This window comes from Austrofundulus limnaeus, unplaced genomic scaffold (genome assembly GCF_001266775.1).
Source record: "Austrofundulus limnaeus strain Quisiro unplaced genomic scaffold, Austrofundulus_limnaeus-1.0 Scaffold302, whole genome shotgun sequence".
In the NCBI taxonomy this organism is placed as follows: Eukaryota; Metazoa; Chordata; class Actinopteri; order Cyprinodontiformes; family Rivulidae; genus Austrofundulus; species Austrofundulus limnaeus.
In genome coordinates, this window is record NW_013952704.1 from 559,575 (window position 1) to 572,604 (window position 13,030).

General features: G+C 38.3%; 1 protein-coding gene across 1 annotated transcript in view; it reads left to right on the top strand.

Moving 5' to 3' along the window:
• Positions 1-3,558: 3,558 nt before the first annotated feature.
• cdc73 (cell division cycle 73, Paf1/RNA polymerase II complex component, homolog (S. cerevisiae)) overlaps positions 3,559-13,030 on the top strand; it is a 57,861-nt gene continuing 48,389 nt past the window's right edge. Inside the window, exons 1-7 of the mRNA XM_014021712.1 lie at positions 3,559-3,720; positions 4,342-4,447; positions 4,557-4,626; positions 6,257-6,319; positions 6,495-6,547; positions 10,147-10,235; positions 11,392-11,605. Of these exons, the coding sequence (XP_013877166.1) occupies positions 3,590-3,720; positions 4,342-4,447; positions 4,557-4,626; positions 6,257-6,319; positions 6,495-6,547; positions 10,147-10,235; positions 11,392-11,605 (726 nt within the window). The 5' untranslated portion in view covers positions 3,559-3,589. The remainder of the gene's footprint in view (positions 3,721-4,341; positions 4,448-4,556; positions 4,627-6,256; positions 6,320-6,494; positions 6,548-10,146; positions 10,236-11,391; positions 11,606-13,030) is intronic.

Genomic DNA, 13,030 nt, shown 5'->3' on the forward strand with positions numbered 1-13,030 from the left:
TACCACTACTGTGCATGTGTGTCAAGGACAGAAAGGCAGATGTGGCAGTGGAAGGTGTCAAAGCAGTTTGGAGAGAAAAACAAAGTAAAAAACAAAAACAAAAAAAAAACYACCAAAAAACGATTAATCGATTATTAAATTAGTCATAGATTATTTTAATAATCAATTAGTCGTCGATTAATCGACTAATCGTGGCAGCCCTAGTATAGTAAGATATTTTAATTACCTCAGTTTGGAGAAACAGGTTATTCCTGACAGGACTGATGAGCTAACAGCTAGTACCCAAGACCAAAACCTTTTAAGATAATTAGTCAAGGAAAAACCCGAGCACATGGCCGGCGACGTCACTTCAGGCACGAGTGAATGATCTCCCTCTTCCTCCTCAAAGTCTCACTCTGTTTTTCTTTTTCATCTTCTTTCTAAAGTTCTGTCCTCCACCTCAAACAGAAGCTGCAGCTTCAGAAATCACCACTAAACACTAAAACTGACTAAAGTGAGCTCTAAACTACATCCTAATTATACAATACAAACACTAAATATCACAAATCTCTCTCTCTCCATTCTCTCCAAACTTTCTTCAACTTCCGTGACTTTTCTTCCTCCTGTGGTTTTTGTTTTTTTTTTGGTGCTTGATGAATAACTTAGAGTCTCAGTGAGAAAGGAGATGGGGTTTGTGTGTTTCCTCCAGCCTTGCACAGTAGAAATCATCACAAAAACTGCATTTTTCAAACCAGTTTACATGAGTTTTCAACATTTGCTACACAAAATGGGTATTTATTTACAACCCCAATTCCAATGAAGTTGGGACYTTGTGTAAAACATAAACACAACGCAATGATTTACAAATCCTTTTCAACCTATATTCAGTTGAATTTACTACAAAGACAAAATGTTTAGTGTTTTAATCTGGAACGGTCATGTTTCCCTCTGTGCTCCATCAGCTTTCCTTTTAACAACACTCAATAAGTGTTTGTGAACTGAGGACTCTTAAGTGTTAAAGCTGTAGGTGAATTCTTTCATTCTTGCTTGATGAACAACTTCAGTTGCTCAACAGTCCGGGGCTCCACACATTTTCAATGGAGACAGGTGTGGACTGCAGGCGGCTCAGTCTAGTTCCTGCAGTCTTTTACTCTGAAGCCACACTGTTGGAACACGTGCAGAATATGTCTTCATTGTCTTGTTGAAATCAYCAGGACGTCTCTGAAAAAGACATGTCTTGGATCTTGCTCCAACCTGGATGTAGCTTTCAGCTTTAATGAAGKCTTCACAGACAGTTACCCATACGGGCACTAATACACKTCCATACCATCAGAGTGTTGGTTTCCAGTCTTGCTGCATACTTGCAGAGATTTGTCCAGATTCTCTGAATGTTTTGAGGATTTTATGGACCGTAGATGATGAAATCACTAAATTACTTATAACTGTTCACTGAGAAACGGTGAACCTCGCACCATGCTTGCTCGTAAACGACTGAGCCTTTCAGGGATGCTCCCTTTATGCCAAACATGACACTCACCTGTTTCCGATAAACCTGTTCACCTGTGGAATGATCCAAACAGGTGTTTTTGGAGCATTCSTCAACTTACCCAGTCTTATGTTGCTCCTGCCTCAGCAGAATGTGTTGCAGCATCAAATTCAAAATGAGTGAATATTTGCAAAACAAACAAAGTTTATCCATTTGAACATTAAATATCTTATTTTTGGAATTAATCAACTGAAAATAGATTGAAAAGAATTTGCAAATAATCATCTGTTTTTATTCATGTTTTACACAACACCTCTACTTTGTTATTCATCATATTTCACTAAATCTGTAATATGAAAAAATGGTCTAGGACTTTAGAAACTGAATAGAGGTTTGTACCATTAGGGCTGCCACAAACGATTATTTTAATAATCGATTAATCACCGATTATTTATTCGATTAGTCGACTAATTAGATCATACGTTAATTGAATATAAAACATAKAGCTTATCYRGRCAGAATGCAGCTGCTATTATATAACCATGGTTAGATTTTAGCTATATGCTAACTAAAAATAATWGCTGTGGAAGGTAAGTTCTGCTCTGCAGATATTACACAGGTTTCTCTTTCATTTTCTTAAAATGATCCCACACTTTGAGCTCTGTTGTCAGGTAGCCATGATACCAGAGCCTGTCTGTATAATGTCTTGTGACGTCCACGGCCTACCCCAGTTACCACTACTGTGCATGTGTGTCAAGGACAGAAAGGRAGATGTGGCAGTGGAAGGTGTCAAAGCAGTTTGGAGAGAAAAACAAAGTAAAAAACAACAACAAAAAAAAATGATTAATCGATTATTAAATTAGTCATCGGTTATTTTAATAATCGATTAGTCGTCGATTAATCGATTAATCGTGGCAGCCCTATATATCATTGCTATTTCATAATCATTTTTATTACTGTGTTTTTCCACTACACTTATATTAACATGAATTGTTTTAAGACAGCAGTAATCACGTCATAAATGACTGATGTTCAATACGGTATCAACACCAGATTAATTGTTCAGAAGTTTACCACAGTTCATTGCTTCATAGGGAGCAAAATATTGTTTTAACTCTGATGCTTCATTTTAGGGAKGATTATTAGAATTACCTTTTTTCAGCAGAATAATGCCGATGTTTACATTTTTAACTCTTGTTTAGAAGTTAAGAGAAATAGAGTAAATCTTGTTATTTTAGTCTGAATTKTATGCATCAGAATTGGGACGTTGCTGTGTTATGTGAAGAAAAACAAATCACAGCTGTTTGAACCGTTTACCAGGACTGAATCTGTTACAGACCTATTGTATTTTTAATTTAAGAATATTTTGTTATGCAAAAAAGTAATAATTGCTACCTTCACGGAATAAAACAGATTGAATGTACTTTTTTATGACAAAATATGTAGATTTAAWGTAATGACTGAACTTCACTGTGCTTGCAGTTTGCATTAGGATTTTAATTCTGGAGCAAACTAATGCTCAAGATTATTCAAGAGGAAATGCTAAACATTAATTCAACATATCATTTTGGTATAAAACAGTCCTAAAAATGAACTTGAAATGTCTATCTCTGCTCATGCAATAATTTTAAGTGTTTATGGCATGAAGTTAATTGTTATGGGTTTAATTAACTACAGCAGGACCGTGAATGCACCATTTGTTCACTTTATGAAGTTGTAGAAATTAAGATGTATAGTAATGTCTCACCAACACTTATCCTTTACACTGTCTGCCATYTCCACTTTGTTTTACATGTATTTTGACTGTAGTGGGAATGTCCCAGCCCTAATAAATGTTTATGCTGCTCAGTGTTTTCAAATTCACGAGTCAGTCTTATTAAGCAACACGTTTAATAATGTAGGCTAGATTAGAACACCTCTGGTGAGGTTTGTGATAACTGATTCGTAATAAATGTGATAATAAACAAAACCAAAGCAGTATATGTACACCCTGTTTTAGATCATTTGAAACCGCGCGGAAGTTTTATTTTTATTTTTTAAGTGYTTTTAGTTCAGGCATCTTGTGGGACCGCATGATGTTGATATACGGGGACCTCGCTAACATACAACATCAGGCAGGTGAAGATGGCGGATGTGTTGAGTGTTCTCCGTCAGTACAACATTCATAAAAAAGAAATCATCGCCAAAGGAGATGAAGTGATATTTGGAGAGTTCTCTTGGCCGAAGAATGTCAAGACTAACTACATAATCTGGGGGTATGACAGTCTTGAATTGCTTTAAATTGTGCGTTTGTTTTCTTTTAGGCCCACAACTCGCGCTTCGGAACGACGTAAAGCTTATTAGCCGCGACTTGCTATGCTAACAGAACTCCAGCCCATCTTTGCCGTGATTAAAACTTGCGGTTTTATCCGGTTAACTTTGCGTGATTCTTTGGTATTGAGTCGTAGAGCACAGGCTATATTATGCTTATCCGTATTAGTGCTAAATATATGTTTTTAGAGTTGGGTACTCCAGTAAAAATCTGCACGGCCAAACTTACCTCAGTGATGCTAAGTTAATAGCAACTTCAGCTAGCTGCGAGTTGTTTAATGAAGTCTGGGGATCAGATTTGTGCAGGAGCACTTGTTTTGTTGTTTTTAATGACTCTAAACTAATTTATTGAAAGTTCAAGAAGCACCTTCTTACGCAGAACACATAGGCATYTCAAATTGACAGCAAAGTGTTCATGTGTCAATAACAGACAACTTAGACTTTTCCCAAATAAGATCAACCCACTATACCTATAATACCAGCTATTTGAAACATTTTTGTCCTACAGTATGCTTAAAGTAAACTTGATGACTMAAGTTTTTTTTTTTTACCTTCTATTCCACCAGTACTGGTAAAGAGGGGCAGCCCAAGGAGTACTATACTTTGGACTCCATCTTATTCCTGCTCAACAATGTACATCTGGCACATTCATCCTATGTGCGACGAGCTGCAGTAAGTATGGCCCTCTCTCACAGAATTGGTATAGTGAATAATTTTTAAAGTACTGTTTGCATTCATTTTCAGTGTGTCTTAATTAATCACAAGTACTTGTTGTTAACAGACAGAAAACATCCCTGTTGTCAGACGACCGGATCGAAAGGGCTTGCTGTCMTACCTCAATGGCGAGAGTTGTAAGTAGCGCTTGTTCGGCTATTGTGTTCTTGTAAGTGATAGAATAACTTGTGTCGTCTTYTTTTGAAGCACTTTTCTGAGCAGTAACAGCAACTAACCATGATTTGGAGGAGGAAAGCCCTGAATTTTTGCTGCTTTCCCTGCAAATTAGCGAAGCTATTTTTAACATGTTTTGGGAAATCCCGATATCCAAACGTGGTCGGAGGTTCCCTTTTTCAAATGTTGTCACATAGTCTTCATTATAACATGGTAAAATGTAGTTTAGACATGAATCATACCTTTCCAGGTGCATTTCCAGTTAGCCAGACAAGTTGATCAGTCTGTGGAACTGCTCATGATGTCAGGAACATTTAGGTATCAAAATAGCTTAAAATGTGGCTTTAAAAGTCAGGAATCTGAAATCTGCTTGTTTAGTTTAACCTAATATGTCTGAATCTCTCATCTGATGAGATGGGTCACACATTTATTTAATTTAATTTTATTTTTTGTCATGATAATGCGTTCTTTTTGTTTTTGATAATGTTTAATTATCACTACTTTTATAGGGTTCTGTGTGTTGTATTCATGATTAAATGTAACAAAATAAACCATTTCAAAGGTAACAGATCTTTGTAATACTTGGYTTARTTACATAATGACTTTAATTGCTGGATGTTCGGCCCCTCAGCTGTTAATTTGCTGTAACTGTGGCCCCCGGAGCAATTTAGTTGAATAGCCCTGGCTTATTTTATTTTGTTTATTTATGTTTTGTTGACAACTGTGACCTTAGTATCTATCTTTCATTCCTCGTGTAGTACTGAAAAACCAGAAAAAAATATAAAATAAAATTTAAATCCTTGAATTCTTGATTTAACCTCATCATTCTGCACAAAATTTAACGGACTGAAAGATGTTTGGAGCATTTTTAGGTCCTGTTTTATATTCAGAAAGGGGCAATGCATTTAAAAAAAAAACTTTATAGCAAGCTGGTCTTACTTTTTTCCCCAACACGCTTCTCCACCTCGTCTGCAGAGGTGCAGACGAGGTGGTAAAGCACTTTATACTAGTCTGTGTCCTCATTTAACCATTCACACAGCACTCTACTAGATCTCTCTAAAAAGCTAACCCAGACAGATTTTATAGAGACTAATCAGTGCATAAATCACATTCATATGCAGTTGGGACTCATGAGAGGCAGTGGGGGTTCATTGTCATGCCCGGGGACACTTCAACATGTGACTAAATATCAGGAACTGAACTCTCATATTGGAGAACAACTCCCCTAACCACTCATCCAGCTATGTATACTGGTTTGTTTACCAGCATTCCAATTTAAATAGCCTGAACAACTTTCATGCTATGTAGTAAAAAAATGTACCTTYGGTTTTCCAGCTCTGTACTTCAGTTTGCATGTATCTACTTTTTACCCTCAAACTAAGAAGTGAAAGTGTAATCAGTCTGCAGCTGGTACAAAGTTCAAGAACTTTTTTTTTTTTCTTCACAAAATACACAATGATTTGTCAAAGAAGTCTTTATAAAATTGCAGTGTTTTATTTCTTTTCAACCACATAACTGCTTGCTGAGTAAACATTTGTGGTTTCCATGTTGGGGACAAAATATTTAAACTCCTTTTTTGTTYTTTATTTCCAGCGACGTCAACGAGCATTGACCGGAGTGCACCAATAGAAATAGGTCTTCAAAGACCGACACAAGGTATGTTCAGCTTTTAAAATGTTTCAAATTTATTGTTTCTTTAAAACCAAGATGTCCAGCTAAGGCCAGTTTCATTGATTTGAACCCACTGGTGTACATTTTAATGCAGTTTGTGATTAAAACTTTGTAGAAACACTCTGACACTAAGCACAAGTCTTTATTCTTCCTCTCCAAGTCAAAAGAGCAGCTGATGAAGTTTCTTCTGAAGCCAAAAAACCAAGGATTGAGGTAAACTCATGCAACTTTCTTTAGACAAAATACATTCAGTATGATTTTTAATTAAACTCATGGTGATCTGTGCACAGTTTGGTCCCTTTTTAAAGTGGCATTCAGGGTTGTGAATAATATATTACCTGTTGTAGGTGGCCCTTTGAACAGCTTTAGTTTGAGTAAAAAGTAGTTTAATTTAGACTTAATACAGTGCTCTTTCCTTAAAACGGCTGCAATCGTCAACATTTTATATCAATAAACAAAACATCCTGCTCAAAAAGACTCGGACCTAGCAACACTTATTTGTGTTTGAAAATAGCCATAGTATTCCTTGTAAATACCGTATTTTTCGGACTATAAGCCGCACCGGACTATAAGCCGCACCCGCCATTTAAAAAAAAAAAAAAAGCGCAAACATCAACATATAAGCCGCACCGGACTATAAGCCGCACCCCCAACATAAAAAACAGTACACCCAAATTTGTCGTCAAAGTGAATTCAACATCAAAACATAAAAAGCAAACCTTTTTAAGAATTAAAGTTTGGAGGAATACGGTTCATTTAACTGACCTTATTTTGGTAGTTTTCTTTAACAATTTCTGGTCCAACAAAACATCTCATTCATCGTCCTCCGGTGCACTGAAACCATCGAAGTCCTCCTCTTCAGTGTCGYAGTTAAACAAGCTGAGAAAAGCTGCATCACACAGCGGTATCTGTTCAGTGTTGCTTTCGGTGTCGCTGTCCTCCCGGGGTAATGCTGGCTCTGAAGCTGTGGTGTCCTCTTCACATAGCAGTCCAGCCTTTCAGAACCCATTTGTGATGGTGGACTCATTCACTCTGCTCCACACTGTTAGGATCCACTGGCAGACATCAGGAAATGACGCTCTTCGCATTCAGCCAGTTTTTGTGAATGATTTATCCCCGTCAGTCATCCAAGCCTCCCATTCACCCCTGAGTGCTGCTTTAAATGCACGATTCACACTGATGTCCAGGGGTTGTAAAAACTTTGTTGTACCTCCAGGAATAACAGCAGGAATTGAGTTTGTTTTCTTGATGGCTGCTTTCACTAAATCCGTGATGTGGGCCCGCATACTGTCCAATACAGTGTCTGTTAAAGATCCGTTGTGTCGTGTCTGCTACTAGCTAAAACAAAATGGCGCTACACCTCTGGCTAAGCTGGCAGTATGGTCGCTCGGCTGTTGACCGGTCGACGCGCCGTCACGTGATTGTTCGGCGTTTGTTTTCGCACTGACCTTTCATAGTTCCCCTGAGAAACCCAGAGCCCAGCTGCTGGGAAAGCCTTCCTGCTCCAGCATACGTCACTGCATGGGATTCCTTCTCCGGTGAGTGCAATGCGGAAAAAAAAATGTCAGCAGCTCTTCACTCGACGTTTATCCACAAACTGGTCCTGGATTAAGCTCCAAAGTTTTTAATCAGTCAGATTCCACCATGAAAAATGTCTGTTTTATCCCCTTATGAGTTTTTGGCCATTGACTATCTTTAAATCGCTGCTTCCTGGTACAACAGTCGGCTCTGGAAGGATCGCTTTTTTCTTTTTTTTTTCTCTTCTTTTTTTGAAGCGAGTGGTTGAAGCAAATGGAGCATAAGAGCCCCCTGGTGACTGAAGAAAAAATCCACGTACAGTATAAGCCGCACCGGTCTATAAGCCGCATGGTTCAAATTTCAGGAAAAAAGTTGCGGTTTATAGTCCGAAAAATATGGTATACATTTTAATGCAAAACTGATCACATTGTTAAGGTCTATGAAATTGTGTTTATATGCTGAATTTTGTGAGATTGGCCTTCAGGTGTAGACATAACCATTGTTTAGGTTGTCCGAGATAACCTATTTTCATTTCGGACAACCAGATCCTGTCTCCTGGTTGTCCAGTGGACAACCAAGCAAAAAAGATCTTGATTAAAGTTCTTTGCCGCGAGTGTCCATCATTTGTAAAAATGAAAGGAGAAAAAACTTGATAAAACTGAACAGAACACTAAACTGTAACTTCTTTTAAGGTCATGTACACATGAAACTCCTATTTAAGTGAAAATGTTTGACCTAGTGTGAGCAGAAAGAAGCTTATGAATGTTGAACTCTATTTCTAAGAAGACACTGGAAGTTTTATTCATGCAGCTCCTGTCAACCTGGCTGACTGAGAACAATTATATGTAATAAACTTCGTCTACAGAACAATATACTTGTTAAATTACATTTTTCTTGAGATTTTTTTGGACAACCAAAATGTTTTGCTGACAACCAGGTTTTGTCAACAGGTTGTCCGTTGGACAACCTGGAAAATTTCCTTATGTCTACCCCTGGAGTTGTTTTAAAACAAGCAAAACTGAGTTAACACATTGTTTATTGAAAACAATATGAGGGAGACATTGTCACATTTTTAATGTGTTGAGCTTAATATTGACCCAGAGTTCTGCTTTACGCTTCTTCTGGTTCTGTGATGCTCAGTTTAGTAAATTAGAATTGAAAGGAAAATCCTTAGTACTAACACACATGACTTGTTCTTCTGTAAAACAAAACAAAAAAAAGTGTAATAGTTTTAAGTTTTCACTGTCGATGGGACTACAATATTTAAAATATGGAATTAAAAACATTCAACTTGATTGGTCGGTTTCCGCAGAAATGTCAGAATTGTTTCTTTAAACTCACCTTTGAGATTTTAACCCGCTTAGTGTGAATTTCCAATCTGCAGATAGTTGAGTGCAAGTAGAGAAACATTTACAAAAAATAGAAAACAGTTTAACTAAAACATCAAGTAATGACACATTTTGCGTACTTGGGTTTTTAGTTCCTAATTTAACAACGCACCTAAAGATTGACATCTAAAGAGAAATTTAATTTTGACACCTGAWTTTTTAGAAAAGCTTTACATCAGCAGACTTGCACTGTAACTGACTAATTTTCTATTTGAACTACATTTTCCTACATCATCAAATATGAATTATTTTTATTATTCACATATATTGTATAATATGTGATTGTATTGATTATACTATATATGATCATTCATATATGATGAGCTTGTCTGATGTTAATGTTTCATTTGGCTCTTAATTATTTCTACAAATCTAACTGAGCTTAAACAGGCAAACTAACAGGTCAGGGGTTGTGTTGGGAAGTGTTGCTCTGCTGACATGTTGGCCACCAAAGTACTGTAGATTTCCACCCTTCTGCATTTATTTATTTTGTGGCTTGTACACTTACCTTCTGAGTGTTTTTTTTTTTTTTTATTGTAGATGGACGTAGGTGGATAAAAATTTACTGAATTGAATAAATGTCYTTTCTATCAGGTCTAATTTTTTAAAAACACAAGTCATTTGGTTAAAATGRTAGATTTTGATCATTCAATTTAATGTACATATTTGTCCTTTTAACTGATTGACTTAATAACCAACTGCTCACKAATGCAAAATAACCAGTGAATTTAAGATAAACTTTCTATTCTTCTGGGTCAATAACAGTAATTGTTCTGTACTTACRCATTGTGACTGTAGGTAATAAACCTATCTTTAAACAAACAACTAGTAACTATTATACTTGTAACTATTTCAGAAATGGGTTGTTTTTCTTAACGAGTTTTATGATTGTGTGTTGACCCAAAGGATGAAGAACGAGTGCGTTTGGACAAGGAGCGCCTGGCTGCTCGTCTGGAGGGCCACAAGGAAGGCATCGTGCAGACGGATCAGATCAGGTAGAATAAATAATTGATGATGCATTTTATTGTCATGGTACAGAGCAAAATGAAATTACATTTAAGAATAATAAACGTTAAAAAAAAAAGATCACAAGKAGCCGAAAGGATCTTACTTTGTAGGCTGGCAGGGTTCAGCCTTGGAGGAAGGGTGACGGGAATTTGAGGTGGAGTAGCTGCTCCTCTGCATTGAAAGGGGTCRGTTAAGGTGGGTCAGGCTACTGATTAGTAGGGAGGCACCTATTTGAAAATTTCAGCCAATACTATAATCCTATATWATTATTGCTGTTATGGCCGATAACTGATATTTACCAGTATTGCACAAACACACACATTATATTATACATATACACACAAACACACTTGGGTCTTTTTTGATACCGTAAATAATGAAACTGATGCCGCTCAACTAGGAGTGTAACGATACAGAGATCTATATCGATATATTGATTTGAATGGTTCATGATTCAGTTATATTGAGGCAAAATGAAAATATCGATCTATATCGTCATCATATGCTCGATGTGAATCAATATCATATGCCAATCTAACACAGTCATTGTGTTAGATGGGCATATCGCATTATATGGATCACAGKCATGCGAACTGAATTGAATTGAATCATATCGTGACAGACTGATATATCAAGAAATATTGAATCGTCATCCAAACATATCGATGTAATTTCGTGTCATGATAAAGCTGGTGATTTACACCCCTACACTCAACCCTTTCRCCTCCCAAAACAGAAACACAAAGCTAAAAGGTGGGAAATTGATATRGGACGTTAATATCAGCCCAGTTTTACGTATCGGACCAATACTGATATTCTAAAAACTGACCAATATCGGTCGATACCGATATTGCTGGTTAGTGTTTAATATTTTTGGGCATGTCCCTCTGGGAAGAGACCTGGGGCAGATCCAGAAGTAGCTGGAGGGATTCTAAACCGTCTCTGGCCAAGGAATGCCTCGGGCTTTAGCTTGTTAGTCCAGTCAGATTTAAACTCATTTTCACAGAACACTTAAGCAAATCTGACCTATCCCTTTTAACTAATATTTCTGTATGAAATCATGGACGTGGTTTCATCATTTTTATTAAGTTTCTGTCCAACCCTCAGTGAACTGTTCAGGTAAATGATTCAACCTTTTTCCAGATCACTGTCAGAGGCCATGTCCGTGGAGAAAATTGCGGCCATCAAAGCCAAGATTATGGCCAAGAAGCGCTCAACCATTAAAACGGATCTGGATGATGACATAACCCTGAAGCAGAGAAGCTTTGTGGACGCAGAGGTGGATGTCACCAGGGATATCGTCAGCCGCGAGCGAATGTGGAGGACCAGGACGACCATCCTGCAGAGCACCGGAAAGGTCAGCATTCACTTTAGGCTCAGTGAGTTTCTTTTACCAAAACCACCGGTGAGATTAGCGTGAGAGTTTTCAGGTTCTCTGTAGAGGACTGTGTTTTACTGGCCGGTCCAAATCGGTCATGCGAGTCGGCTCGCTGTGGCGACCCCTGCAGAGTGGAGCAGCCAAAAGGAAAGCAAAGAACTGCAATCACAGGGACTCATTCAACTTGTTAAATTCTCTGTACCCCTCTACACTCATCATTTGTAAAGGCTGAAACATACTTGCTCCGACGCCGACAGGTCGACGCGCGGTCACGTGGTTGTTCGGCAGTCGTTTACGCACAGACCTTTCATAGTCCCTGAGACAACCCGCGCCGAGCTCAGGAAACCCCCCTTCCGATGAAACATACGTGACTGCATGGAATTTCTCCGCAACAGCTGACAATGCAGAAAAAAAGACTCGTCACTCACCTGACGTATTTTTCCACATCTGTCCTGGTTAAAGCTCCACAGTTTTTATCAGTCAGATTCCTCTGTGCACGTCTGTTTTATCTCCATTCATGAGTTTTTCTCGGTTTGACTAACTTTATAAAATTCTGCTTCAACAGTCTGCTCTAGTCAGAAGCAAGTTTTTTTTTCCTTTTGAGTGTCGGAGCGCTTCAGCACAAACAAACACGCCCACGAACTTCAGACCAATCACACATTACCGTCGACACGGGAGGGGGGTCAAAAGTTCTACCGTGGGGGGTTGTGCCAAAAGGGGCTGTCGACACGACGCTGCGAAGCCCGGTGACGTAATTTTCGTCATTAAACTGCGACAACCCGTGCTAACGTCAGCAGTTCGCAGGGAGTATGTTTCAGGCTTAAGTCGTTCTAGATTTATTTACAGGGGTCGACATAAGCGCTATTTAGGTTGTCCGAGACGAGCTATTTTCATTTCAGACAACCAGATCCCACCTCAAAAACAGATGGAAAAATTTCTCCTTCGTGACGGTTGACCGTCATTTGTAAAAACGAATATAATGGGGGAAAAAAAACTTTTGAAAGCCATCTAGTTTTTAAACAAACAATTCTTTCAACCAATAGAGAGAATCACAAGCAAAGTTCTACCCAATCAGATCGGAACAGGGCGGGTCATGCTYTCTGACTGACAGCAGGTGCACACAGCCTCCAGTCACTCTGTGAAGGCTGCGCACCATTCAGACAGTTTGTTCGTCAAGCGTTTGCTCTCCTATTTACAACATTTCATAAGTTATAAAGAGTACTGCTGCATGTCCTTTTGGAGAAACCTACAACAATGTAAGCTCCAAGTATGAACGCCTCCACTGCTGGCGAGGGTGCGCGAGTACCCGAAGTGTGACTATAACCGAGCCTTCAGAACAGGTGAACACTCCAGTTCCAGGATGCTGTCATTGTTTTCAAGACTATTTTCCACAGAGTATTATGT